This window comes from Melopsittacus undulatus, chromosome 7 (assembly GCF_012275295.1).
Source record: "Melopsittacus undulatus isolate bMelUnd1 chromosome 7, bMelUnd1.mat.Z, whole genome shotgun sequence".
Taxonomy (NCBI): domain Eukaryota; kingdom Metazoa; phylum Chordata; class Aves; order Psittaciformes; family Psittaculidae; genus Melopsittacus; species Melopsittacus undulatus.
In genome coordinates this window covers 5,755,013-5,781,480 of record NC_047533.1, presented here as the reverse complement: position 1 = coordinate 5,781,480, position 26,468 = coordinate 5,755,013, and the positions used below count along the sequence as shown (strand labels likewise).

General features: G+C 47.2%; 1 protein-coding gene across 2 annotated transcripts; it reads left to right on the top strand.

Annotated features, from left to right (window-relative positions):
• LOC115945760 (uncharacterized) lies at positions 1-24,570 on the top strand. 2 transcript variants are annotated; one of them, XM_034064833.1, is made up of 12 exons: positions 1-245; positions 622-701; positions 1,438-1,654; positions 2,915-3,126; positions 16,073-16,198; positions 16,878-16,927; positions 17,856-17,942; positions 19,097-19,457; positions 20,827-20,964; positions 22,756-22,882; positions 23,683-23,829; positions 24,325-24,570. In XM_034064833.1, exons 6-11 carry the CDS (start codon positions 16,892-16,894, stop codon positions 23,822-23,824), a joined length of 891 nt encoding a protein of 296 aa, XP_033920724.1. In that variant the 5' UTR covers positions 1-245; positions 622-701; positions 1,438-1,654; positions 2,915-3,126; positions 16,073-16,198; positions 16,878-16,891; the 3' UTR covers positions 23,825-23,829; positions 24,325-24,570. The 2 variants fall into 2 exon arrangements, with proteins under 2 accessions (XP_033920724.1, XP_033920725.1); XM_034064834.1 differs by lacking the exons at positions 1-245; positions 622-701; positions 1,438-1,654; positions 2,915-3,126 and adding an exon at positions 14,293-14,506.
• The last annotated feature ends 1,898 nt before the right edge of the window (positions 24,571-26,468 follow it).

The window sequence follows — 26,468 nt, the reverse complement described above, 5'->3', positions numbered from 1 at the left end:
AATCACAACAAATCGGCTTTTATCCGTTTGCTCCAAACCCCCGCGGTGGTTGCAGGAGGGAGAGGAGCAACCGCTTGTATTGCGGTATGGGTCGAAATCGCGATTTTCCTTTGGGATTTGATGTATTTTAGGCAAAGGCAGAGCCATCTAGAGGAACAGCCCGGCCATGACGATCCTTCGGAGGCGCGGTGCGCTGCCTTCGAGCTTCCTTGAGTTCCTTTTCCCTCTTCCAACAAAGGAAATGGGTGAGAAAATAGTGCTGAATTAGCTCTAATAAAAAACGCGTGTCCTCAGAAAACTCCCGCTTGCTTTACCAAATGGTAAGGAATGTGGAACAAAAATAGCTTTAGAGAGGTTATTACACAGCTGGGATGGCACGGATGTGCAAACCAGCCTTTAATTTAAAGAGCAGAGAGAATAAAGCTTTGATGGTGTGTCGGTTGTAAAAGCGCTTAATTCTCTTAAAGCATTTATCCTACAAGCAGCACGCAGCGTTGCCTTGAAACATCAGCAGCTCTCAGGACAAACTGTGGCTGTTCTCCTCTTCCAAGGTAAGAGGAGAGCAGCATGAAGAGATCCAGCACTCTGCCTCCCTGCTCTCTGAATGCTGCTTTCTTGCAGAGAGATCTGGGAGACGTTTTGCTTTCGGAAATGCACTGAGAAGAGAGGTGTTGAGGCACTGAACTGAAATGGGTGTCCAGGTAAGGGTTTGGGGCTGCTGTCCATCACTGTGGACAGATTCGGGATTGAGCAATGCAGTGAGATGAACCTGGGGACATTCATTAGCATTGGCGTTAATAGTGTGGCAGTGGGGTGTGCTGGGTAGAGCAGCCCATGGCACCTGGGAATCAGGATTAAACCATATCCCCATCCAGCTGTGATTATGTGTAAACCTCTCTAGCCAGCTGCCTTAGGAAGTGTTTTAAGGTTTCCCAAGGAAAAGTGCTGCAGGAAAGCGAGGTCCTCCCCATCCTCCCCTTGCGCTAGCCACACCATTCCCTTTGGTGTTGTGCTTCTCCTTGTCGGGCATGCAGCAAGTGCTTTTCCCCCTGCTAGGAAGACACTGGCTTTGCCTTTAAGCCCTGCTCCTCTGAACATGTAGGTACAGGCTTTACTTTCCTGTTGTGAATCTCAGGTGTGTACAGCTGAACACAGAAACCTGAAAATGCTTCAGACGTGAGCACCCAGGCTTGCAGTGGGAGCTGATACCTGCACCACTTTGGGCTCTCTCTCTTTCCTGAGGATGCTGAGGCCTAGGAGCAGGGAATGTATTAGAGGACTGAGGCATAATAGTCCATATTGGCTGATCTTCACTTTACCAGTAGGAAAGAGAAACCAGGATCCCTTCCATGGCTCCGAATTGCTGCAGTGAAGCAGGACCCACAGGTTTGATTTGTTTCAGCTGCATTTGCAATAGAAGTCTCGCTTTTTCCCCAGGGCTGGCAAGAGGGAAGGCAGTTACTCTATGGCCCACTTACAATCTGCACATGAAGATCTTTTATATCTTTCTCCAGAGTAATCAATGGAATTGGGAATAAGTTCTTCATCCTCAGGGAAGAGATAGGAGAATTATCTTTTCCCTTGGAGTGCTCCAGTACTGGGGCTCCACTGTCAACAATATCAAGCAGTTGACTATGAACAGCTCAAATTGAATGTAAGCTGTAGTACCACTCCCTTATATACAGCTAAGCCTATTCCTTCCTAGACTGGGTACTTTACACCTTTTACTATGCTCTAAGAAAGTATCTTTTTTTCACTCAACATCTGATTTGCCCTGTAAATGGGTACCAGAGAATGTCTGATGCTGTGCAACAGACATTTCACTGCCATGGATGTGGGAAAGGTGTTCTGTGTACGTGTATACAGGTTGAAGTAATTCTTCTCCCTTACCTAAGGAGAATAATGCATATCCCTCCCTGCCTGTATCAAGTCATCTATTGGACTGAAGTTCTGGCTATCACATTTTGCCAACTTGCCTTATGATAAGATCAGAGGCTTTCAAATCTCTTTTTCAGCCCCTACAACATTTCCTGGGGAGGTGTCTTCATTCCATGATTTTCAGGCTGATGACAAAAGGCTCAGTTTGGTTTGGTTTCTTTTGTGTCTTGGTTTCCATAAAACCACTGCCGGCTGCAGACTGAGAGTGAGCATTTTGAATAGCAGATATTTTCCTGGTGTGTTTATATGGTGCTGTGCATGATGGAGCCCCTGTAATAAATCAGCATGGAATAAATCACAGTTTATCACAAGCTGTAGTTACTCCCATCAGTTACTACCATCACTTTGGTGCAAGTGAGCACCATCACTAAAAGAAGCGGTTCTGCTCTGTGTCCACTCCCGACTGCTGTGTCTATGGACTGGGGCATGGATACAGGTTAAGAGAACACCCTCTTCCCAATCTTTTTCTCCTTTTTCACTCCCTCAGGTTAGTTTAAGCTTGGTCCTGCCTCCCCTTCCTGAATGAGAGCTTGTTAGCCACCGATTAGCTGGAGTTTTGATAAAAGCTTCATTGTTTGGAACCTCTGTAAGCTACCCAGAGCTGTGCTCCTAATAAAAGTGGGATTAAAGAGACACCTTGGGAGTGAGACAGTTACAAGTGGGAATTTCAGAGCCTGTGGGCTGGATTTGGCCAGGCTTCAGTACCTCTGAGTATCAGAAGAGGTATTACCCACACTGGGAAAGAAGCCCGTCTTGGTTTTGAAGGGAGAATAGGAGCCTGGTGGGAGACAGAAGGATGTCAACTGTTTGCGAGTGGATTAAGCACACGTTCCAGGTGTTTGTAAACGCTTGCAGGAGCTCTCAGCACCCTGCATTCCTCCTGCCTCTCCTTGGGCTTAAGATCCATACAAAGTATTTAAAATTCCCCATTCTGATCCCACAGATCTAATCCTTCCTCATTTTATGTTTTTAACAGTACAAAAGTGAGGTGGGATTGACTTGGTACTATCGGATCACGTCTTGTCTGGGAGGAGTCTTAAGGAAGGAGCCTGATCCCTCCTGCTTAAAGGTAGAAGCTGACCTGAAATAAAGCAACATCTCTGTGCTTTTTACATGGTTTTGATGCATAATGGGATTTTGAAATGGAGCTCGATGCTTTGGGCTGGTTGCCTACTCCTATAGAGTAAGGTAAGTGTCTATAGAATAAGGTAAATAAGGCCAATATCTTGTGGTCTTAGCTCATCTGAATAGGCCACCTCTGCCCTGGAATGAGTAATGGAAGTGGCCAAACATAAAGATAAATTTATGGTTATCTAAGGTAAAAACAATCAAAACTATGAGCAGATAAAGGCAGGAGCTGCCGTCACCTCCACCACAAGGAAATGGAGGAGCGTTAAATTAATATCTCTGTTCCATGTTTGTCTGGGGAGAAAATCAGATGGTGTATTCATATCGGGTGTTGGTGAAAGGGCATTTTGGGCTCCATTAGTGAGGAGGGATTATGTTAAATAGCAGCCACATAACTTACCTATTTTATGATCAGCCAGTCCTGGTAATTCACAGCCAAGAGGTTCAGAACTCCTGGAACCAGGAACATGCCGTGTGGGCCATTAATGCTGACTTTCCATTTTGGGACACTAGGAAGATTTTAGAGGACTAAGAAAGGTGGTAGTGGCTCATTATGTTAAAGGATTGGGCAGATGATTTGGGTAAAGCTGAGACTGTCAATGTTAAAGGCAAGAAATAGTGGGCACATCACTTGATTCTTAAAGGAAGGCAATGAAATCACTGCAAATGAGTCTGTGTATACGGAAAACCAGCTTTGTCAAATCGATTTGCTGTTGTTCTGTAAGTGAGCAACTCCTGGTGAAACTGATCTCTGAAAGTATATGGTTGATCCCATCCTGGAATTGGGTATTTGAAATTCGGTATAAAAAGAACATAGTGCAAATTAAGTGGTTATAACTGGTTAAATGGAGATTTCAGGATCTCACTGTGGAAAATGAGTCCTTGAGTCTCTGCAGGGAAATGCTATGGAAGCTGGTTCATCATTCTGTTTCCGTCCTGGATTTAGGGGCAGGGGAATAAAGGATCATTGTCTACCAAATGTGTAAGAGTGTAAAACTGGGGCTGTGGAGTGTTAAATAATGAAGAGAACAGTTCACTGACACTGAGTTGCCTCTATCTCTGCATGGGAACCAGCAGCAAATGGACAGGGTGTATTTCCATATGGAGAAACCAAAGGACACATTTAGGAAAAACATCTGAGATAAATGAAGTGATGGAATCCATATCAGAAATTAATAATTTGTTGTGGTCCTTGTTAATAATCAACTGTTTCTTGTGATCTTGGGGTGAATGAAACAAAGGAATAAGGAATGATAATAATCCATATTGGTACTGTATCATATTATGATGGCACCTATAAAATCATGAGTAACAGGGCAAAGTAACAGAGGTGAAGTCATTTATTAGCCAGTCAAATACAAGAGCTATGGGACATAAATAAACCTGGTAGGAGCCATGCTCCTGAGGAGATACCAGTGCACACAACGTGCAGCTATGCCTTGAAGCTTCCCAAGGAACTTTAATTACTTATGGGATGGGAATGTTATGGATGACTAATTTGCAGTCCATAAATATCTATGCAAGAGCAGAAGTATGAGGAGAAAGGACAAAGTTGGAACAGGAATAAGCGGCCTGAAGTGAAGCAGGATATGTAGTTTAGGTCATTCTTTGCCTACAAAGATTGGACCAGATAATCCTTGAGGTCCCTTCCAACCTGGGATTCTGTGATTCCATGACTTTTTAATACATAAAGAAGACAGTTACTAAGAGAAACCTTAGCCTGGATCCATCTGCAGACATGTGGGCTGTCCACAGTGGTGTCCTGTGTTCCCATTTTCCCTCCAGCAGTCCTACCCTGAACATGGCACTGTGCTCCAGCTCCAGACTCACAGTTTCCCTCAGTTGGTTTGCTGTCTTTGCACTGTGCTTAATTTTGCCTAGTACAGACTGAACTTGTCTGAACTTGTGCTGATTCTGCCCAGGTTTTATTGCCCAGCTAGGCATGTGATGTTGGTAATCTAGATCCTGCTATGATACTCGCTCTTGGAAGTATGGCTCTTATTAGAAGGGCTGAGCAACATGTTATCACCTAAGCCTAAAACCCACTCAGAGTGAGTGCTCAAAAGATGCATCATGTGCTAAGATCCACAGGTCTCATATAGCCATGAAGGCTACAGGCAAGAAAGGTTTTAAGGTCTGTTCAGTCTTCTTGGCTATGTAGATGCTATCTGATACCTGTAACTAGGTCAGTGTTTGACGAAGGGAAGTGGTCCAGGGAAAGGATTGATGCTAATGGAAGCTTTGGCCAGCAGGAATGGGAATCTGAGATCACTTTAAGTAAAACCTCACAGCTAATGAGCAGGTTAGAAATACAGCAGCATAATACACTGTGCCTTTTGAAAATCAGGTGGACAGACAAGGTATCGAGGCCATATGGGGAAACCTTGTTAAAGGCAGTGGTGCAAAACACAAGAGAGGCATCAGCAGGAATCACAGCAGTAAACAGAAACCCCTGGTCAACTTTCAGAAATCAGCCCTTCCATATGGGGCTGTGGAACAGGTTCTGTGTTGCTTATGGACACATGGGCTCCTATGACAGATGGTGAGGAAGAATTTGCTTGATTTCTTTGAGGAATTTCAGGCGATTTTCCTACCAGTCAAGGCATGCCTAAGCCATACCTTGGGAGTGAACCATTTATATACCCAATGACTGATGTTCATAAGTGATTGGCACATGCCAAAGATTGGCAAAGACAAATTAACCAGGAGCATATATGGCAAGTGCCTGCAGGCTTTCATGAGGCTCTACATGTGCAAAAAGAGATGCAAGTGCAAACTAAACATGCAGCAGAGCTGAGAAGTTCTGATTGGCATTTAGGAAGACCCAAATTAGCAAGGAGAGGAAGAACAAGCAGTGAGTATCCCCTGGAGCAGTGGTCTCCTGCAGTCATAACCTCATCATCTGTCTCAACAGCATTCATTTAACATGGCTTGGTGAGAAAGCAAGCAGGCAGGCACTGAGCATGAGTGGTGGAAGACATTCTCCACCTGGTTGGTGCTAAGCAGAATGCGTAGGTGAAAAAATATACCCATGCTCAGAGCTGGGCAAAGGTCAGATAACAAGGAAAGTCAAGGAGAATCGGTTTAAAAAGGAAAGCAGCATTAAATGTGCTTGTGAGAGTCCAAATGAACACGGTTTGTTTTATAATAGACACTAAGGAAGAAGAATTAGTGCATCCTCCACAACATTAGCGCTGAGGAGAGCTCCCTGCTTTCAGAAAAGGACGAGGCTGAAGAGATGGGTGAAATGTTAGCAGAGGTTTTACAGATGACCGATCAAGAGAGGAATGATTCTCAGTGTTTGGGAGATTATAACGCTTCAGGAGCAGGATGACAAAAAGAATCTTGCTAGCAGAGGCTGCAAGGAAGGGTCAGGAGACAGAAGAAATTTGAGGGGCTGAGAATGGATCGATGGGGCTACAGCATGGGTCATTGACCCAGCCAGGCAATTGTGTGTTATCAGGGAAGGAAAGATAGAATCATAGAATTGTTTAGGTTGGAAAAGATGTTTAAGATTATCAAGTCCAACCATTAACACAGTCCACCCCTAAACAAGGAAAAGGGGATCCTAGTAAGTGAATTCACACTATAGTGGCCTTCCAAATTCTCTGTGTTTCCTGATACCTAAGCTAATTCCTCACTGTGTTCCTTGCTGAAGGATTCAGAAGGTAGATTCAGTATAGCAAAACCAGTGCAAGAGGCTGGTCACTGGCAAGTTCTGAGATATCAAGAAGAGCTTCAGTTGCACAATTCCAAAGTCATTAGACCCAGTGTGTTGCAATAGGTGTGTGGAGTGTCCTAGGGCTATATGATATGTGTAAGAAGCTGCTGGAAAACATTATGAAGAGGTGAGGTCAGCAGTCCTGGTCAAGAGCAAGCTGAACAACTGGTTCAGCACAATGACTGGTAGCAGACAGGGTGACTTGATAATTCACTGTACCTTCTGGAGCTGCCTGTAGAAAGTGAAGGATGTAGTTAGAGTCACCCAAAGGCTTTGGGCAAAGGCAGACAAGGAGATCAAAAGCCTGAGGATGATCGCATCTTCAGTGGTGGTGCCAGTTCATCAGATGTGCCAAGTCAGGCTGCTGTGTCCCATGGTGAATGATGTGTATCAAACCTTGGCGTGAGCCAGACAAAGAGCAGGAGGAAAGGGAGAAAGGATGAGAACTACACAGGGAGGTAGCAGCTGGGTGGACAAGGTGCACAGCTCTATTTATCTGAGGGATTTCACCACACAGGATGGCAGAAAAGCCATTAACAGTGATCTGCAGGAGGATGTAGCTGGGGCAAGTGGGCATAAATCATCTGAAACAGTCATGAAAAGATAGACAATTCATGGAAGCAAAAATCAGGCTACTCAGTAAGTCCCTGTCCTTGCTCTATGTGCAAAGAAATGGATGGTCGGGAAGGTGGAACAAAAATAGTTTGTCTTTGCAGCTGGAACTGGATGATCTCAAGGTCCTTTCCAACCCTGACTATTCTATGATTCTATGGTTCTATGAGATGTTACAGATTGTGAGACCATGTCAGAAATAGGGCAGTTAGCAGCAGGATGAACAAAAGGGACAATCATCTGCGTGAGGAAACTCTGGCTGCTGGCTGGATAATCACTGTCAGGGTACCCTGTTCTTAGTTCTGGTTAAGGGAAGAGGATTAAGATCCTGATGGTAAAATCAATGAGATTTTTGGTTTCATTTTGATTTGTTTGGGGTTTTCTTTTATGGTTTTCTCAGCCAAGTTGTGAACCCCCACGTACTGAATTGACACCTGCCTATGGAAACTGTTACTTCTTGACCCTCCTTCACAGACCCTTTGGGTCTGCAGTTTGTAGATTGAAATTGTGGGTGACATAAGAAAATGAGTCTGTATTTGCTGAGCACAGTGAAACACTCAAGTATGGCTTGTACCTGTCCTTTATGGTCATTAGTCTGTGGGATGAAAGAACAAAGCTCTCTGAAAATGGAGATGGCAAAGACAAGGGAGCTGAGAGGGGAAAGGAACAAACAGGTTTGTGCATGCAGCAGGTTCAAGTTGATCCTTGATCAATGAAGCCACTTTGAGTTTCCAAACACCGGACCTATGAGATCAGATCAGTCTCATGGGACAGGCAGACAGAGCCCTGCCAGGCAGCAATGAGCACCGAGCATGCAGAAGAGGCAAAATCCAACTCAAGTTTCCACTGTCTCCTCTTGATGAGCAATGTGGATCTTTGCAAGCCAGGAGGTTTCTATAGAGCAGTGAATTCACATTATGGAGCCCCAGAGTTTTGGATGGGATCCCTAAAATAAAACATCAGATATGCAGGATGGAGAGCGCCAGAGGATTTAATGTGGGTTGTAGGAAGGGTGAGTGAGATAGAGGTGATTGAGCAGCATCAAAGGGTGACAATCAATTTGAATTTCCCCAGAAGTGATGTTGATGCCTGTGCTGCTTCTCCCTGGGCTTTTTCTTTAATTAAACACCGAATGTTCCATTAGCAGTTGGAATAACACACTGTTCTTGGGGGAAAGAAAACCCAAGTAATCCCTTTATCTGCTAAAATAGATGATTTCTAGGAGATTAAACAATGGCCTTTCAGCTACCAGAGCATAGTTCAGGCCATAATTGAAGTTCCTCTCCTTGGCCTCTCCTCAGTACCTCACAGCCAGTAGCCCGTAGAGCCCCATCATCAGAAATAACCTCGGTGACTCTTGTCTGCAGTGAGTGTTTCTCCAGATGAGGAGATTAGTCAGAGATAAAGCATATTACCTGAAAATAATAAGTGATTACAGTCCCGGACTGTCTCTCCACATTCATTTCATGCTGGTTAACCCTTGCAAAACTGGCTGCTGGGAGGGTTTAGGTCTTTTAAAGGGGAAGGAAGGTAAAGGAAGGTTTCCTATGTCTGAGTGCAAAGGGAGCTGTGCCTTGCAATGTCCTTGCAAGGTGCCATCATCCTCTGCCTCCTGTGCTGGTCAGCTTGAAGCTATGAGGTCTTCAAACATAACAGCGTAGAAGAACACTGGATACCCAGTACCTACACACTGGCTGTGTTTCAGTGCTGCATTAAAATGGACCCAGCCATGCACTTGTAGTCCATGCTGTTAAATTATAATAACATATATATATGTTATATATATAGCATATAACATATAACATGCATGGACCAGGCATGTTTGAGGGTTATCAGTACTCTCCCATGCCTAGGCATAGTTCAGAGGCTATCAGCTTCTCAATGGGCAGTGTCCATAGGACCAGTCTGCTATGGGCAGTGCTGCCTGGGCTGTGTGGATGTGAGCTTAGAGCCATAGAACAGTCCCTGGTATATTTTTTCCAGCATGGATGTAGCTGCTCTGACTTGACAACACAAACCCATTTATAGCTTCTCTATTCACTCATCAACAGGAGACACAGAGAAGTACAAAAAGCTTGCAAGGTTTTTATAGCAAATTGTCAACATGTCTAGGAAAAGAAATGCATTCACATATTGTGGGTTTCTAGAAATTCAGGTTGGTTGCTAGGTAGGATGGAGAGAAGAAATGTAAAACAAAACTCAGGCTGAGGAAAGGCTTTCAAATCTGCTTAGGGGGCATTGCTGTTGCTATCGCTGTGCTGCTATAAGCAAGTGTCCTAATGGGAAGATCTTTTCCTTGGTCTCCCTGCAGATATTGCAGGTGAAATCCTGGCCCCATTCAAGTCCTAACGATTTCATTAGAACCGGTGCTATTTCATTCATAAAAGCCATCATTCCAGCTTGTGCCATTACAGCATCCTCTGTCTGTCATCAGGCTGGACTCTGTGGGTGAGGGGCGAGTGGGTTCATCCTTCTTCCTCTAAATGCTTCATCAGCCGCTCCCTTGAAACCTGTAAATAAAGGCCGCTGGGGATAGCTTTTCTGCTTGACCCCTCACCTGAAATGAAAATAGAGGTGGCTGGATTTCATCCTGATGCAGAGCTCCTTCCCGCGCTGGCTCTTTCCCGTAGCTGTTGACAGTTACCTGCCAAGCCCCATGGTTACCTTTGATTTCGCCGTAATGACCTCTCAGTGCTTTAGGATGGCTCTGGGACTGTAATCCTCTCTGCAGCCTTAACCAATTTATGGGGTAACCTGAGAACAGGCTCTCTCTCCCCCGCGATTTCTTCTCTTGTTAACACTCTCCGAAGGGATCAACAGACTGAATGCAAAGGGGTTTATTTTATTGCATGCCCGGGGTTGGCAGATATCTGCATGCACGCCCGCTGTAAAGCTCTGCTTTTAGAAGGGAGCTGCACGTGCTTGACACATTAAGGCTGCACAGGGTTTTTTTAGCTCCAAGTGTGAGGCTAAAACAAATGCTTTGTTAAGCAAAACCCAGGCAGCCTTCCAAGGAGTTGTTGAGAGAGGGTTTAGCAAAGTGGGATTTATCCATGGTTTTGCCATGGAGGTGGCTTTGTCTCAGAGGGCTTCATCTTTAAACTCCTTCAAGTCAAAGCCCTTTATCTGTCTTGTGTGTTTAGGCTGCACACTCCTTAGGGCCAGGGATTCTTTGTTTGTGTGATAGCTCTAATAACAATTCTCCCCTTATCTTTAAGGGACTTACCTGTGTGCATACAAAAGTTAGGGCAGCCTCATCTCCCATTGCATGGGAGGAGGACTCAGGTCCTGGTCCCCACTCCCCAACCTGTATTAATCAGCTTTCCTATAGGAAATCTCAGGGCGGATGATTTACACGGTGGCGGAAGTAGGAGGAGGATCCCTGGGGAAAGCAAACACTTGAGACTTCAAGGTGGGATGATTTCGGTGGCACACTTCTCTAATGACCATCTGATCCAGGAGGTGCCCGCTTCCTAAGCACAGATCAAAGGCAAAAGGTGACTGCTGAAATGACATGCGGGACCTCTCGCATTGCTTGAATTCTCTGCTCCTGCTGGCGTTTGATCTCCCTGTACTTTTCCTGTCACCTGAAGCAGGTGGTTGCTTTATTCTCCCCGACAAGTTTGGATCAGCTGAACAGCTAATGGCTGTAGTGGGAAAAGCTCCTGGTTTCATATCCAGTCCATACCTTGGTGCAGCCAGTGGAACGGCTCCTCTTGCTGTAGTCGGTTGTGGATGGGGTCAAGATGAGCTGATCTGGAGTGGTTGTGATCCTGCAGACCTTGCCTTTAAGAAGTAGATGGGGTTGTGATGGGAGGTGAGACTCAATGGAAGTCCAGCTGGCTGAACCCCTGAGCTCCTCCAGACATGTAGGCACATGATGGTTTTCCATGATGTGCTATTTCCCCTGTATTTACTGGTAGCAAAGGCTCCTGCTTGTTATTCTGGGCTCTCATCTAACTCTATATATTGGCCCCACTGACTGCTGGTAATAAAGTTAGGTTCTTGGCCACCATGAGATCTCTGATGAATGTGATTGCAGGTGTCAGGATTAAGTCAAACCAATGTTGTATTATAACCAGAGTTACGTTAGATCATGAATATCCTTGAGACTTGGGTCACTTGCACATGCTGATCTGAATTTCCTGTTACTCCTATTTGTCCATCACACAAGATGCTGTCCTGCTGTACTCATGTGAGCCTATCTCTAATTGTAACCTACTCCTTCCAAAGGAGAAAGAGAAGCAGTTTTAAGCTACTCCTTCCAAGGAGAAAGAGAAGCAGAATTTACCTAACAGGCAAGCTCTTAACAAAGCCTTGGATATCTGATACACATAATGGTCCCGGAGGCATGTTTACTTTGGACTGAGTGAGTGAGTGAAAACCATTTTGGAAGGACTTTTTCACCTCTAGGGACTTAACCTAACGAGGAGAAAAGTGATGTGGTTAAAGGGCTATTTAAACAGCATTAGTGAGCAGATTTGGGTTCCCTGACAACACATATATATATTTGCCTTACGCAGGTGCATAAATATGCATTGATTTGGATCACAGGACACATTGCATAGGCAGTGATTTCAGCCATCCTCTGCTGATGGATGCTTTGGGGGGGGGATGGGACGGGACACAGGACACGGGACTGTGGGCAAACAGCTGATTGTTTTAGTAGGTTACAGCAGAACTGCCCAAAGATTTGGGACACCATCACTGAGTTCACCAACAGCTCTTATCTTCTGCAGGGAGGAATGGCTATGCAACACACTTGAGGGCTTTAGTAAGTGATTTAGATGGCTGGATGAGAGCTACAGGTGCCTCAGGTTTAGGCTGAAGGATGCTGCTTGTTTCTGATCACAAGCCACCATAAATGCCCCATTTATCAGGAAAGCTGGAGAAAAGCATGGAGTAAACAACTCCACAGGAAACCTTCCCATGCTGAACTGCTGCACTGCCACCAAAGTTCATGTTTTTAGACCCAAATGGATGACTGACCTCATGCTGACAGAATGGGCTGTCAACACTCGTCTCTTGAAGAAGAGTCTCCCCTTTGCACTTTGTCTCCTCATGGTGATAACCTCAATGGAGATTCACAGATTACACCCTGCCTCTTTCATGCAATGGGGGTCCTGCTTACCCATCACTTCCCTCTTTCAACATCCTCACAGGGGCAATGAATCTTATTCCTAGCCCAAAGAGCACTTGTCAGAGCTGGGCTGACAGGGAGGTATATCCTCCTTGGCCATGTTTTCTTGTGTTGAATTAATAGCTGGGATGGTTCACCTGAACCCTGCTGTACCCAGTGCAGCACCTTGCACAAGAGCCATACAGGCTTAGATAGCACCGTTGCCATTTCACAAGTGGAAAAAGACTGCAAAAATGAGAAGTTAGGGCCAAAATGAGGTGAAATTCATCTTTAGGTCACATCCTATATACTTACTGATTGACTTCAGGGGTACATAGGTACCTCTGAGCACAGGGAACAGTTCAGCAGGATGTCAGAAAGGAGCTGCACAGATCAGGTGCACAAATCTCATTATTTTACATTGTAATTCAGGTTATTTAATTTAATTTAAAATCTTCCTACCTATATGGTGTTAAAGGACCTGAACTCAGCTATTGTGCACTTGGACCCATTGGAGAATTCTCCCAAGGTCCTACTAAAACACAAAAGTGTTTGCCTTTGACAATTGGATCCCTGCTGATTTATTGTAATTTCCTTGTATCCATGCACATAGCATGATATGGTGAAGACAAAAGCACCAGCACCCTCTAAAAACCTCCCTGGATGTTTGGTGTGATCACTGCCTTGAGAAACAGAAGCACTTCCATTCAGGTCTGTGGTTTAGGTTCCTGACCTTGGGAATTTCTACAGTTGCCTCCCTGGAGTGCTGTGAGAATAAACTTATTATTTAGGAACAATTTTCTCCTGCAGGTGTTTATAGCACAGTTGGCCTTTAGAAAACAATACATTTGGAGAGGGGCTTGGGACAAGGGCCTGTAGGGACAGGCCAAGGGGAATGGCTTGAACCTGCCTGAGGGGAGACTGAGCTGAGCTCTTAGGCAGAAGCTGTTCCCTGTGAGGGTGCTGAGGCGCTGGCACAGGGTGCCCAGAGAAGCTGTGGCTGCCCCATCCCTGGCAGTGTTCAAGGCCAGGTTGGACACAGGGGCTTGGAGCAGCTGCTCCAGTGGAAGGTGTCCCTGCCCATGGCAGGGGTTGGAGCTGGATGAGCTTTAAGGTCCCTTCCAACACAAACCAGTCTGGGATTCTATGACTGCTTCAACATCCATGAGGCACTGGCATGAGCATGTCCAGTAGCCCAGCAGAGTCTGAGCGATCACACAGTGGTTGATGCTGTGGGGAAGGGGCAATTCCAGCTGATGTGAATCCAACACAGTATTTCCATTCACTCCAGTTGGATGGCTCCCTCCTGGTGCTTCTCATGTACAGCCCGTGCTGAACGCTGTGTGGGACTGCCAGGGGAGGAACACGATGTGCCCAAGCATCCTTCTGCTGAGGTTCCTTGTACTGGGAAGCACAAGAGAAATCTAGGACCATTGTAGGGAATTGGTATCACAGGAAAGAGAATGGCACTGCAGCCTGTAAGTATCACAGAATCCCAGAATGGTCTGGGTTGGAAGGGACCTTAAAGATCATCTAATTCCAACCCCCTGCCATGGGCAGGGACACCTGCCACTAGAGCAGCTTGCTCCAAGCCCTGGAGGTTTAAAAAGAGTCCATGTTCCTGTTTTTTATGTATAAAACCACTTAAAAATAGGCATGTGGCTGGTTTAGTTGTTCTCCATATCTGAATTAGCAGCAAGGGGGCAGATGAGCTCTCTTGGATGTAGAAGAAGATGAGAGCTGGGAGTTTGGTTCCTACCTGCTTCTAATTGGGATTATGCTGGCAACAGTCACTTTCCATCGTTTGATATTTGGGAAGAAGAAACGGGAACCTGAACAGCAATACTGGGCTGCTCCTGCATAAACTGTCCTGGCAAAATGCCTTTTAATTTCATGAGAGCTGTGCCTGCGAGAAGGCGGAAGGATCAAACCGGCATCAAGGAAGACAAGGATATGGAGCCAGGCTTTGGAAATTGTCTCTTATCTCGGTAATGAATCAGACACCTTAGGTGAAATTCGGATCCTACTGAATAAGCATTTTGGGTTTTGAGTTTAGCAGGGCCAGGATTTCATCCCTAACTTCAAATATATCCAAACTCTGCTGTGCCTGCAGCTTGGAGCTAGTTACCAATGTTCCATCCTAATGTTGTATCTCATCTATGTTAATTAGTCTTGTAGGACCTGATTCTGCTCCCCATGTAACTGATGGGAGTTTGGATGCTGAGATCAAGAGGATGGGACTGTTCCTCCTTTACTGCAGTGCTTTACAGAATTACAGTGTTTTAAAAGTCAATCTTCTCAATTCGTATTATTCCTGGTAATTCTGGAGTGCAGGCAGGGTTTAATTTACATCAGAAATAGGATCCGTTTTCCTGCCCCTGCAAGGAAGACACTCTCAAGGGCTTACTGATATTTGTGTGTTTGACTTTAAGGAAGAAGTTTGTTCCTAATTAATTGAATAAGTGCTTTAATCCCTGGCCTGAGGGCTTCCCATAGAGCATTAGCTGTATTAAGAAGGAAATGGAGTGTAATCCCTTTAATATAAGCACAGGAGAACAGGAGAGTTTCACATTTCTGGAAATCATTTCTTTCCTTGTTGCATCATTTACACTAATATTAATTTACATAAAATACAGTGGGGATAAGGGGATGCTGCTTCTGCGTGACTCCAGTGCTGAGCCTTTAGCAGCACACGGCCCTTGCAGAGCCTTGGGGTCCGATTCTGTACTGGTGTCTAAGAGTGTGCAAAGAGAAACAGCTCCCGCACCTGAGCTACTTCCCACAGTGCATGTGAATGCAGGTCCATGACTGACTTCTCTGTGGAGGATCCTGGAGCTGAGATGTTGTCTTTCTGACTCGTGCACCATCACCAGCCTTTACAACTGTTTGCATTGCTGTAGTGCCAGAGAACCTCCTTTCTGAGCTGACAGCCAGGCTCATGTGTAGCTATAGAAATTGGACTCTTGGATGAGATTCAACTGACCAAACCCAGGCTTTCTGAGAAAGCAGTTTTCAGGCTGAGAGAATTGGGGTTGTTTAATGTGGGGAAGGTTCAAGGGAGGGCTTAGAGCAGCTCCCAGTGTCTAAAGGGGCCAATAAGAAACCTGGAGAGGTGCTTGGGACAAGAGCCTGTAGGGACAGGCCAAGGGGAATGGCTTGAACCTGCTAGAACAGGGGAGACTGAGATGAGCTCTTAGGCAGAAGCTGTTCCCTGTGAGGGTGCTGAGGCGCTGGCACAGGGTGCCCAGAGAAGCTGTGGCTGCCCCATCCTTGGCAGTGCTCAAGGTCAGGTTGGACACAGGGGCTTGGAGCAGCTGCTCCAGTGGAAGGGGTCCCTGTCCATGGCAGGGGTTGGAACTGGATGAGCTTTAGGTCCTTTCCAACCCAAACTATTCTATGATTCTATGATTACTCTCGTATGAGGTGCATTCAAACCTTGTTAGTACTTGACTTTTATTAAAGAGTAAATACTGCTTTGTGGATCTGGTCTGGTTCTTGTCCACCTGTGGGACAGCAGACTACATCTGAGCATCCCCTATTGCCTTACGCTTCAGGTCATCAGAGGAAGAGAACTGCAGCATCTGGATGGGACAGTTCAGGCGTACTCAGCCACCCTCCAAGACCTTCGGATCCCTTCCTGCCTTACTTCTGCAGTGTTTCCCACCACCCCATGCAGTAAGGTAAGGAGACTGCTTCTTCCACTCAACGCACCCAGGTCCATTCCCCCCCAGTTTTCCCATCTTTTACTCCCATCTGTAGCAGGAGCTGGAGATGCTCCAAGAGCCCTAAAAGCTTTGTCCCACTCTTGCCCTGACTGCAGCTGAAGGAGTGGGTATCAGCTCCCTCACTGTGACCATGGGGTGGCTTCTCTTCCAAGAAGCTCTCACCCCACACTGTCAAAGCCCCCCATACTCCCACCAAGGCCTTAAGGGTTCTGGAGCGTGGGTGTCTCACAAAGGGACAATGTTTTCCCTTGTCCTTGGAGTCACTGTGGTAACGTGGGTGCTGGTGGATCCCACAGCACACGTACCCTATTGCAGGAGGGGACACCCATGTTCACCCCTTGGGGCTGCTGTTTGTGGGGTGCTATCATCTCTTCCCTGCTGGGTCCCACAGGGCTGACTCTCTGAGGTGTCCTGCTCTGTCTGTTCTCTGAGTTGGGCTGGATGGGTGTATTTTGCATTGATGGAGTTGGGTGAAGTCAGTCATACTCTAACTGCCAATCTGGGGTGTACAGGGGCCTCACAGCCCCAGCTGAACCCCCTTCCTATTGCCATTCCTAACTCCAGGTCTCTAGACCCCTTGGGGTGGTGTGGATCTGGTTTGCTGGTTGTTAACTGGGTGTCTTTTCTGGTCCAGGTTCCTAGCTCACCATGGTGGACACAATGGGGAAACCGAAGCCCTCAAAGGTGAGGTATCCATAGGAATTGCATCCTCGCTGGTGTTTGAGTAATGGGTTTACAGGGTCTGCCAGGCTGGGAAGATAATAAGAGCTGTTGACAACGAGTTTCCGGGTCTTGGCCACAGGCAGACACCGGTTTGGGAAGCCCAGAGGGGAAAAAGAGTGAAATGATGGAAAAAAAGAGAATATAAAATATATTCTTTGCCATAATGGGTGACACTGTTGAATAGGCACAAGGAGCCCTCCCTAAGGGCTGTTTGCTGGGGCAGTTACTGATTCCTTTTATCACAGGGACATGGGAGTGCAGACCCAGTGGCCAAGCCACCCCACGTGGTGAATGTGCTCATGTAGCAGTGGAGATCATGGTAGCACCTTCAACTACTGCATAAGAACCCATGTTCCCCAGCCATTGCCATGCATTGACTCATTAGCACATTTAATGCTTTAGCATCTCTTGGGCCAGCCTGAAGGCTTACCTCACCCTGTTTCTCAGCTCCAGCAGTGCCCATGGTAGATGCTGAAGGGGAAAACACAAGTACAAGTGCTTTTTCCCTAAAATCCTGTCCCCATATCCAGAAGTTTGCACCGCAGTGACTTCTGGTGTTAGGGCAAATACCATTGCATTAATATCCCTTGGCAGAGTTTTCCTCCATAGGTTTTCCAATCACTTTGGAGAATGAGTATTGACAATAGCCAGCACTTAGCTTTAAACAAATATGTGATAAGCACATGGGAAATACTGCTAAAACAGAAGGTGGAAGCAGGTCCTGCTTTAACCTGAGTGTCACGGGACCCCAGCAGCTGATCAAGGTTCAGGGGACACAGGCAGCTTATCCTCTCCTGAGCAACAAGAGAGCATTTGGGTATGTATTACTGCTTTGGAACTCTTTCCTCAAGTCCTATCTGCTCCTTGTGTTTGCCTCTTCTCCTTTCAGCCACCTGTGTCACTGAGCATGTACAAGAGTTCGTACAAGAAGGACTATCAGTGGTGTGAGGAGCGCAAGCTACCCAGTGACATACAGGTACTATGGGCTTTTCCTTGCTTGGCTCTTTAGTATCCACTAAAACATCCATGGATCATGGATGCAGGACAGCTGGGGATCCAAGGGGGCAGCAGGCATAGGTCTGCTTTGGTCCCCACCTCCATGACCCACCAGCAGGTCTCATCACACCCCAATGCCCTTGGCTTGTGTCCCCATCCCTTCTGTGGGAAATCCCCATCATGCCCTGCAGTAAAGCTGTTTGGGGCGGGTGATGCTAATTACACTCATTAAGTCAGGGCACTGCTTGCTGAACTGCCTAAGCCTTGGACTCCTCTTGCTTCCCGTGGGGCTGATGGAGTGCATCAGGATTAGACCCATCCCAGTACCGCCTTGAGGAGGGGGATCTCATGTAGGATGGAGATGGCTCCTTGCCCTGCCATGGGCCTGAGAAGACTCCTGCAAGGGAGCTGTGGGCTGCTGGGTTTGAATCCCCTTGCAGTGTGAGCAACCCCCTGAGCTATTTAATCTGATTTGCCTCGCTCTGCCTGCCCTGGTCTAATTGCTTGTGGCAGCCCAAAGGGGACCGCTGTGGTGTGCACCAGGCCACTGCGGGGAAGTGGCGGGGGGCACGTTGGGTTGATGGAGTGCTTTGGGCTCAGGAGAGAGGGAAATAGAAGGTTCAGGATGGGGAGGAAAAGGAGGGGGGGTTAGCAACAGAGAATTCATTGTGTGAAGGTGCCTGCTGGGGCAGACCCTGTGAGGATGCTCCTTGCTGGCCCCAGCAGCCTGGCAGAGCTCACAGCAGGAAAGTCTCTTCCGGAGCCCCTAGAAAGGAGCAACTGGCTCATGAGAGAGCTGGAGTGTGCAGCTGATGAGGCTGGAGCCAGCAGACACCCCAGAGCAGCCATGCCACAGCCCCATGAGCCCTTCCCTGACATGACTGTCAAACCAGCCATCAAAGCTCCCTCCCTCTTTCTTTCTGTCCTCCTGAGTCCCAAGCCATAAGATGGGCACAAAAGGAAGCTGTGATGGTCCCTGCATTCTTAATAGCAGTTAAGGAGCTGCTTTGTGGCTGTTGTATCCCCAGTGGAGCTGACCTGACCAAAACCCAGGGCAGGTAGCATTGCCAATGATGCTTTAGCAACTGTCCTTCCCCCTCACTACCCCTCCGTTCACATGTCTTTGTTCTGCAGAAGCTGCAGGTTGCAGATGCCCAGCTAAAAGCCAAGGAGTTTGCTGTACCCCAGGAGAGGCCAGTGATACCCTACAGCGACAGTGTTGTCGCGCAGAGGGAAGTCATCCCAGCACTGAGCATCGAAACCATCACTCATGCTGATGCTGCACAAGAGAGGATGCCAGACAGCAGCAGGGCCTTGCAAGAGGGAAAGCACTTAGCTTCCCCCCTTCCTGCTGCAGAAAGCTACCTCCCAAAGCACGACCCTGCCTCTCAACTGGCAGAGAAGGCAGAGGGGCTGCAGGCCCTCAGTGAGATGGAGAATGAGCTGTCTTGTTGCCAGCATCTTCCAGTGGCTGCTCAGGCTGCTGGGACAACAGGTAAACCCCACACCAGCTGCTCACCAACATGAATGGATATATCCGGCTATCCCAGGGGATGTCTCCTGGGTCTTTGCTAGCTGAGCCCCCCTGCCCATGGTCCATGTTGGCTGGACACACAGGATGGCAGCATCCTGATGGAGTGTTGGTGCTGGGTTAACACTGATGAGGATTAGCAGCATGGGCACAGCACCCTGTCACCATGAACATGCAGCTCCCAGCCCAGCTCTAAGTGCAGGTATAGTGAGTGGAGTCTTAGAAACATCTACAGAGCAATGCTTGGTGCATGAAGAGCCTTACTAGCAAGGCATTGACAAGGCAAAGTCTCCTAGAGTCTTATCATCACTGCTCCTTTGGGATAGAGGGAGATGTGGTTAACCCCATGTTGCAGGTCATGAACAGAAGTGCAGGGAGGCAAAAGGACTCCATGGTTGAGCACAAGGGACTTGGGTGGTTCAGAGCAGCAGCTCTTAGTGCCCTTCTGCTAGGGATACCTGATGGGCAACAAAGGCAGCAAAGGGGCTGGTAGCCAGCCCTCAGCCATGCCAGTTAACAGCTTGCTTGCATGGATTAAAATGCTGCTGGAACTCAGGAAAACAAAAGTAGTTGTCACCAAACATCACCCATCCGTGCCCAACCTTCCCAAAGCAGCGGAGGTGTTCCTCTAAGCTCCTGTGAGACAGGGAAGGGGATAGTATTGCTCCAGGATCAAACATGAGGACACAAGTAGGGATGTCCTCTCTGCTCCCTGAGCTCAGCATGGGATGTCTGTGTCTGGATCCTGTCATGATCAGAGGGGAGAAAAGACACAGCCATTCTGTAGCTTGAATGCTACCTTGAAGATGAGGTGAAGTAATCCCTCTCTCCACTCACTAGAAGGAGTCTGGACAAGCATCTCAGGTGGACATGTCTCCATCTGGACAGTCCATTTAGGCTCTTCTTAACACCTGAGGGCTCCAAGCATCTCTTTGCCAAGCCCCTCTGAAGCTGTCTTGTTCTAATGACAAAGCTACAGTGGGCTTTCCCCTTCCTGCTCTGTCCTTGTGTAATCCAGCAGTATTTCCCTCAAAGTCCTTCCCTTTCATACATGAACCTCCTGCAGAGGATCTCAGCTCCTTTTCACACTCCAGGACAACATGGAGACAGCATGGCCCCTTCCACTTCCATAAAACCTTTTCCTTCTGGCTTCTTGAGCCAAATCAATGATAAACCGATGCACCTCAGCAAAGCTCTGCTGCAGTGAGTGAATCTGCTCTGATTTATGCCAGCTGAGGTTTCAACTTGGTGTTGTTGTTTGCTTGCTTCCAACCAAGGCTATATTTTGGGTAACTGATGGTGCTTCCTGACCAATGCACCCTCTTGTTCTCAGGGATGCTGCTGCCCAGGCAGAAGCTGGTCCCGACCTGGGGCACCTACCAGCAGTTCCTCATGGAGACCAGCCAGGAAAGACAGAATAATGGTCTGCAAATCAAGCTCAGGAATCTGGGCTCCTCTGTTCTGGCTGAAGGTCAGTGGATGGAGGTTGTGGCAGCTGCCCCATGAGGGTGACCTGTGGCCTTCAGCCTGGCTTTGGGGGTCTTAGCAAAGGAAGAGACTAAGGAAGAAGGGAAGGTGAATGACACAGGAAGGGTCCACAGAGTCCCTGTAACTATCTGCCCATCAGCAGGGAGATGAAGGGCAGGGATGAGGTTGGAGCATTGTGAATAACATTTCTTTCATCCCAGTTTCCTTATGGGTCACCCCATGCAACACAGCCATAGAATCATAGAATAGATAGGGTTAGAAAGGACCTTAGGATCATCCAGTTCCAACCCCCCTGCCATGGGCAGGGACACCTCACACTAAACCATGTCACCCAAGGCTTCATCCAACCTGGCCTTGAACACTGCCAGGGATGGAGCATTCACAACCTCCCTGGACAACCCATTCCAGTGCCTCACCACCCTCACAGTAAAGAATTTCTTCCTTATATCCAATCCAAACCTCTGCTGTTTAAGTTTTAACCCATTTCCCCTTGTCCTATCACTACAGTCCCTAATGAATAGTCCCTCACCAGCATCCCTCATAGAATCATAGAATGGTTTGGGTTGGAAGGGACCTAAGAAGGTCCATCCCCCCTGCCATGAGCAGCATGGGAGCTGCTGCTGCGACAGCTTGGGTTGCATGAACAGCCAGATGTGGTCATACACATGTGCAATAAATACCTGGAATCTCAGCCTCAGTGAAAACAACAGAGATAACTTCACTAATGACTCATTATGGGAATGTGTAATTTTAAAATGCACAGAAAACCTGAAGCATCTTCAATTGGTTGTTCTTCATTGTGTGTCCCCCTGCTTTGTTGTGAGAGGTGGCAGCATGTTTGTCCCCATGCTCAGTCAGAAGGACACATACATATATATAGATGGGGCATCTCTGGAGAGCAGGATAGGAGACAGCATCCCTTCAAACCAGCTAATGCTGGGGAAGATAGCACAATAGATGTTATGGTCCTCACATGGGGGTTAAGTGGATCTTGTATCTCTTTCAGAGAGAGACGTGTTGCTCTGACATGATGAAAAAGAAAATCTAGACAATAGGGAAAAATATGTACTGGCCAACAAGTCAGTGTCCAGAAGGGAAGAGCACAAGATAACACTGACAGATCTGCCTTGTGTGACTGCCATCATACATAAAAGTCTGTAGAAAAGAAAAGCTGAATCATGGAATGGTTTGAGTTGGAAGGGACCTTAAAGCTCACCCAGTTCCAACCCCTGCCACAGGCAGGGACACCTTCCACTGGAGCAGCTGCTCCAAGCCCCTGTGTCCAACCTGGCCTTGAGCACTGCCAGGGATGGGGCAGCCACAGCTTCTCTGGGCACCCTGTGCCAGCGCCTCAGCACCCTCACAGGGAACAGCTTCTGCCTAAGAGCTCAGCTCAGTCTCCCCTGTTCTGGGAGGTTCAAGCCATTCCCCTTGGCCTGTCCCTACAGGCCCTTGTCCCAAGCCCCTCTCCAGGTTTCCCATAGCCCCCTTTTTAGGTACTAGAAGGATGCTTTCAGGTGTCCCTGGACCATTCTCTTCTCCAGGCTGGACAAGCCCAGCTCTCATCTGAAACCTCATCTAAAAGACCTTATCCACGCCAAGGAAGTGCTTCTTGCACCTCTACCTTGGCCAACCCTTTGTTTGTGGCAGCTCCCACATTGAGCTCTGAAAGCATAAACAGCAATGGAGCTTGGACAAAGGGGGAACACTGAGTCTCTGTGATGCAGGAGTTAGAGATCCAGCAAACTCAATTACTTGTACTCTCCTTCACCAGACTGCTCTGACCATGACTGGAGAACCACATACAACACAGATTTTAAGCACCGGCCAGGAGCCTGTGGTGGACACTGTAAAGGACATAAGAACCTCTCTCACATTTTCCCCAAAGATGCGCTCCACAAGTAAGTGAGAGGTGGGTGAGGAGGGGAAGGGAGCTTGGAGGGAGTAGAGACAGGGTAAGAGCAGGTCAGGGGGTGTTTGAAGCTGGTTAGGGTTGGAAGGTGTTTCTGAAGCATGTTTCTCTGTGTCCATGCTATGCATATTGTGTCCAGTATGAGCTTGAATGGTTTCCCTCGGGGTCAAACCCTTTCTCCAAGCCTGCTCAGCCTTTTCTTGAGCAGTTCTGTTGGTGGTGTTGGTAGGAGTGAGGGGACCTCTCCTGAACAGCCCCATCCCCATGGAAAGAAGATGCTGAGGTCCCTGTGAGGCTGGGAGCGGGAGGCACGTCTCAACACTTCCACACCCGGGCTTCCCCTGGGAAAGGGCTCTCTCGGATCAGACAGGGCAGGAGCTGTTTGCGATGTGACTCACCCGCACACTATGAACAAACAGGCATCAACTGCTCCTGAGCTCCCGTTTCCCAGCGGAAAGGCAATTCCTCCCTGCTGCCTCATCCCCCTCACGCACGGATTTCAGCTCCGCACTAAAGTCTCGATTTAATCTATGATCCTGGAGTTATGTGTGGGTTGGAGCCCAGCCTGGGTAATGGCTGATCTAGGTGGGAGATTGGTCGCAATGAGAGCCATGTGTGTCTCAGCATCTGCATGATGGAGATAAGCTTGTCTTCCTCTCCCCCCTGTGCTTTCCTTTGCTCTACACTGACTGGGTGACAACCCCTGTGAAAGGGCAGGTAGGTCCCCTGTTCCGGTGCATGGAGAGGATGGAAGTCTTCTTCTTATCCCCTTCTCCATGTTCTCTGCAGGAACCACTGGGTATCCGAGTACAATGATGCCTACAGCATTTCCTCGCGGAGGCTGAGATGGTCACCTGAGATTCCTGCTATGGGGCTGTGCTCTGGGAAAGGGATTGAGATGGACGCAGCCAGTGACGGGTGCTGTGGGTGACCATGGTAAGCACTGGGATTACTCATTTTTGGACTGGGAGTAGTGGATTTCAGGGACTGAGATGGTGGGAAGAGGTTTAAACAGTTTGAGACCTGTGTTCAAGGCCAGGTTGGATGAAGCCTTGGGTGATATGGTTTAGTGGGAGGTGTCCCTTCCCATGGCAGGGGGGTTGGAACTGGAAGCTTTTAAGTTCATTTCCAACCAAAACATTCCATGATTCTATGATTTTTGGGCTCCTATAAAGTGATTTTCCAACCAGATCTCATCAGGAGAATACTTTTTACCATGAGAGTGGTCAAACACTGGCCGGAGACCAGAGAGGTGGTGGAATCGCAGGGGGATGTTCACAAGGTGATGAGCAACCTCATCCAAGCTGGCCTTGCTGCGCCATGACACCTTCATTATCCCATGATTTTCAATGTATTTTGTGTTATTTAAGCTATCCCATGATTTTGTCATTTGTTTTAAGATGTGTTACTTATGCTGTTCTGTGATTACAGCTCCTTGTGCCCCCAAGCTGTCTGCAGGATATTGTCCATCAGAGATCCTGAAAGCCTGAAAACCTCCTCTCTTTCTTGCAAACCCACCACCGTGTCTATCAAATGTGAAATGTTTGTCAGAAGCCTTTTGATGCACATATTATTAAAACCTCTTCAGAATCCAGGTTTTTCTCATTGTCAGAAAAGGGTTTTTTTGGGGGGAAGGGGTTAGAACACAGCCTATGGAGCTCAAATCACTCAGGCAGCCTCAATTCATGTACTTGAAAGAAAACTTGCCAATAAACTAAACAAAGCAAGAAGTAATGTGTGTAAAACAGCATTGTTTAGGTTAATTTGCTCCCTAAAGCCTTGTATATTTACAGGGAGGGGAATACCTGTGCTATCCAGGGCAGCTGAGCACCAGCCTTGCAGAGTTCCTTCCTCTCCTTTGTATCTAACACCATTTCGCAGGGTTTGGCCACCAGTATCAGCTAATGCTGGGTAAGCCGGAGCTGAGCTCGATCTGTGGGAGATTCCTAGGATTTCTGGAAGGAGCAAGGCTGCTCCCAGCCTGAAGATGGCAATGCAGAGCTAAGATCCGAGACCTGATGTCCCATCGAAGCCTTTCTGCTGAGCCCTTTAGTGATCTGACTCCGGGTCTGAATCGGTGCTAAAATTAGCCTGGAGTAGAGGGTTTAGAGCGCCCTCTCCCTAGCACCTAGAAGGTATTGCTTTTAATAACTTTAAACATCCTTGACAGTATACCTTTAAACATCAGAGACATCATTGCCATAGCCAAGGATAAGCAAGAGATTATTACCAGCTACAGCCAAAATATCAAAATATAATAATAATGTCAACAAAAAACTTATTTTACAGTAATATTTTATATTAGATATGAGAATATGTCCTAATTAGACATATTAGATTACTTAGACCCAAGGGGTGACAGGGCTATGTATACATATTAGCACACTGGTCCCTGAGGAGTGTATTATCAAAGAGAATCACCTCTCCTGCTTCCTTATGCTCGTGGAACACCCTATAGGAAATGTGTGTTTCAACCCATCACCACTTAGCCACAGCAAATGTCACCATTAACTTGCTGCAAGACCATAGGCAAGTCACATTACTGGATGTGTTTCCCTGCATGAAGAGGAGCAATGATGGATTTAACAAAATGATGCCTAGCACGGCCATGCTCCAACCAGATGATACAGGGAGGTACAAGGATCCGGTGTTTCTATGGAGCTGCTCCCTCTTCCCATCCTGGCATGGGACATTTCCGATGGCAGCCCATGCAGCCTTTGGGTGGCACAGGGTATTTGCTCTATAGCTAAGTATAGTGGTCTAATGGCTGCAGAATTTGGAGGGCAGAAATTATGAAAGCGCCTTTAACTTAATAGCAGGGAGAAAAGCTTATTTACATCAGAGGCTCCTGAGTAGACAAAGAGCTTAATTTCTTTGGGGAATGAGCCCATGAGAATAGAGGTGTTCTTAATGGGACATTTTGTATCACTTGAAGTTAATCCCGTGGCCTCACTGATAGTTTTCTCTTATGAAAATACATCATTATCCTGCATCCCTGTGCTGGAGACAGGCTCCTCAAGCTGAATTTGACATTGCTTAGCTACAACAGTTTGTTACACGCTGACAGGGGCTATGTCTAGATGAATGCTCAAGGCACGTACACAAGGTAATTTCAAGCCACCTTCACTACGATAAAGCATGTTGCTAAATGCTAATCAAAATGGGCAGCCACAGTGGAAACAAATGACTGAATCAGAATGCATGGTTGGGATACACCCCGTCAGGCACACTAATGAGGATATTCAATCAGGCAGATGGATGCTGCATTTGCTAGCATGGTCCTTAATGGTGTGCCAGGGAGAAGGGGAAGCTGCTGCTATTGAAGGTAAGTGTTCTTCGTGGATATTCGGCTTATTTAGGCACTTCCCAGCTTTGGATTCCAGGTGTAGAGATAGGGCTTTGGAAACCTGTCAGCTCCTGTTCCCAGGATCCAGCCTGTTGCATCCCCATCCCCTGCCATTTATCTTCCCACAGTTATATTTATTATCTTTCAGACCTTTGCTTCTCCAGCCTTTATTGCCTCTTCCCAGTATTTTATATTAATCAGATATTATATAATAATTATATCAATCAGA

What these genes read in the sequence shown, in the direction of transcription:
- LOC115945760 (XM_034064833.1), top strand. Translation starts at nt 16,892, where the DNA reads ATGGTGGACACAATGGGGAAACCGAAGCCCTCAAAG. An exon ending in GGAAACCGAAGCCCTCAAAG is followed by an intron (nt 16,928 to 17,855) that starts GTGAGGTATCCA and finishes TTCTCCTTTCAG; the next exon opens with CCACCTGTGTCACTGAGCAT. An exon ending in AGCTACCCAGTGACATACAG is followed by an intron (nt 17,943 to 19,096) that starts GTACTATGGGCT and finishes TTTGTTCTGCAG; the next exon opens with AAGCTGCAGGTTGCAGATGC.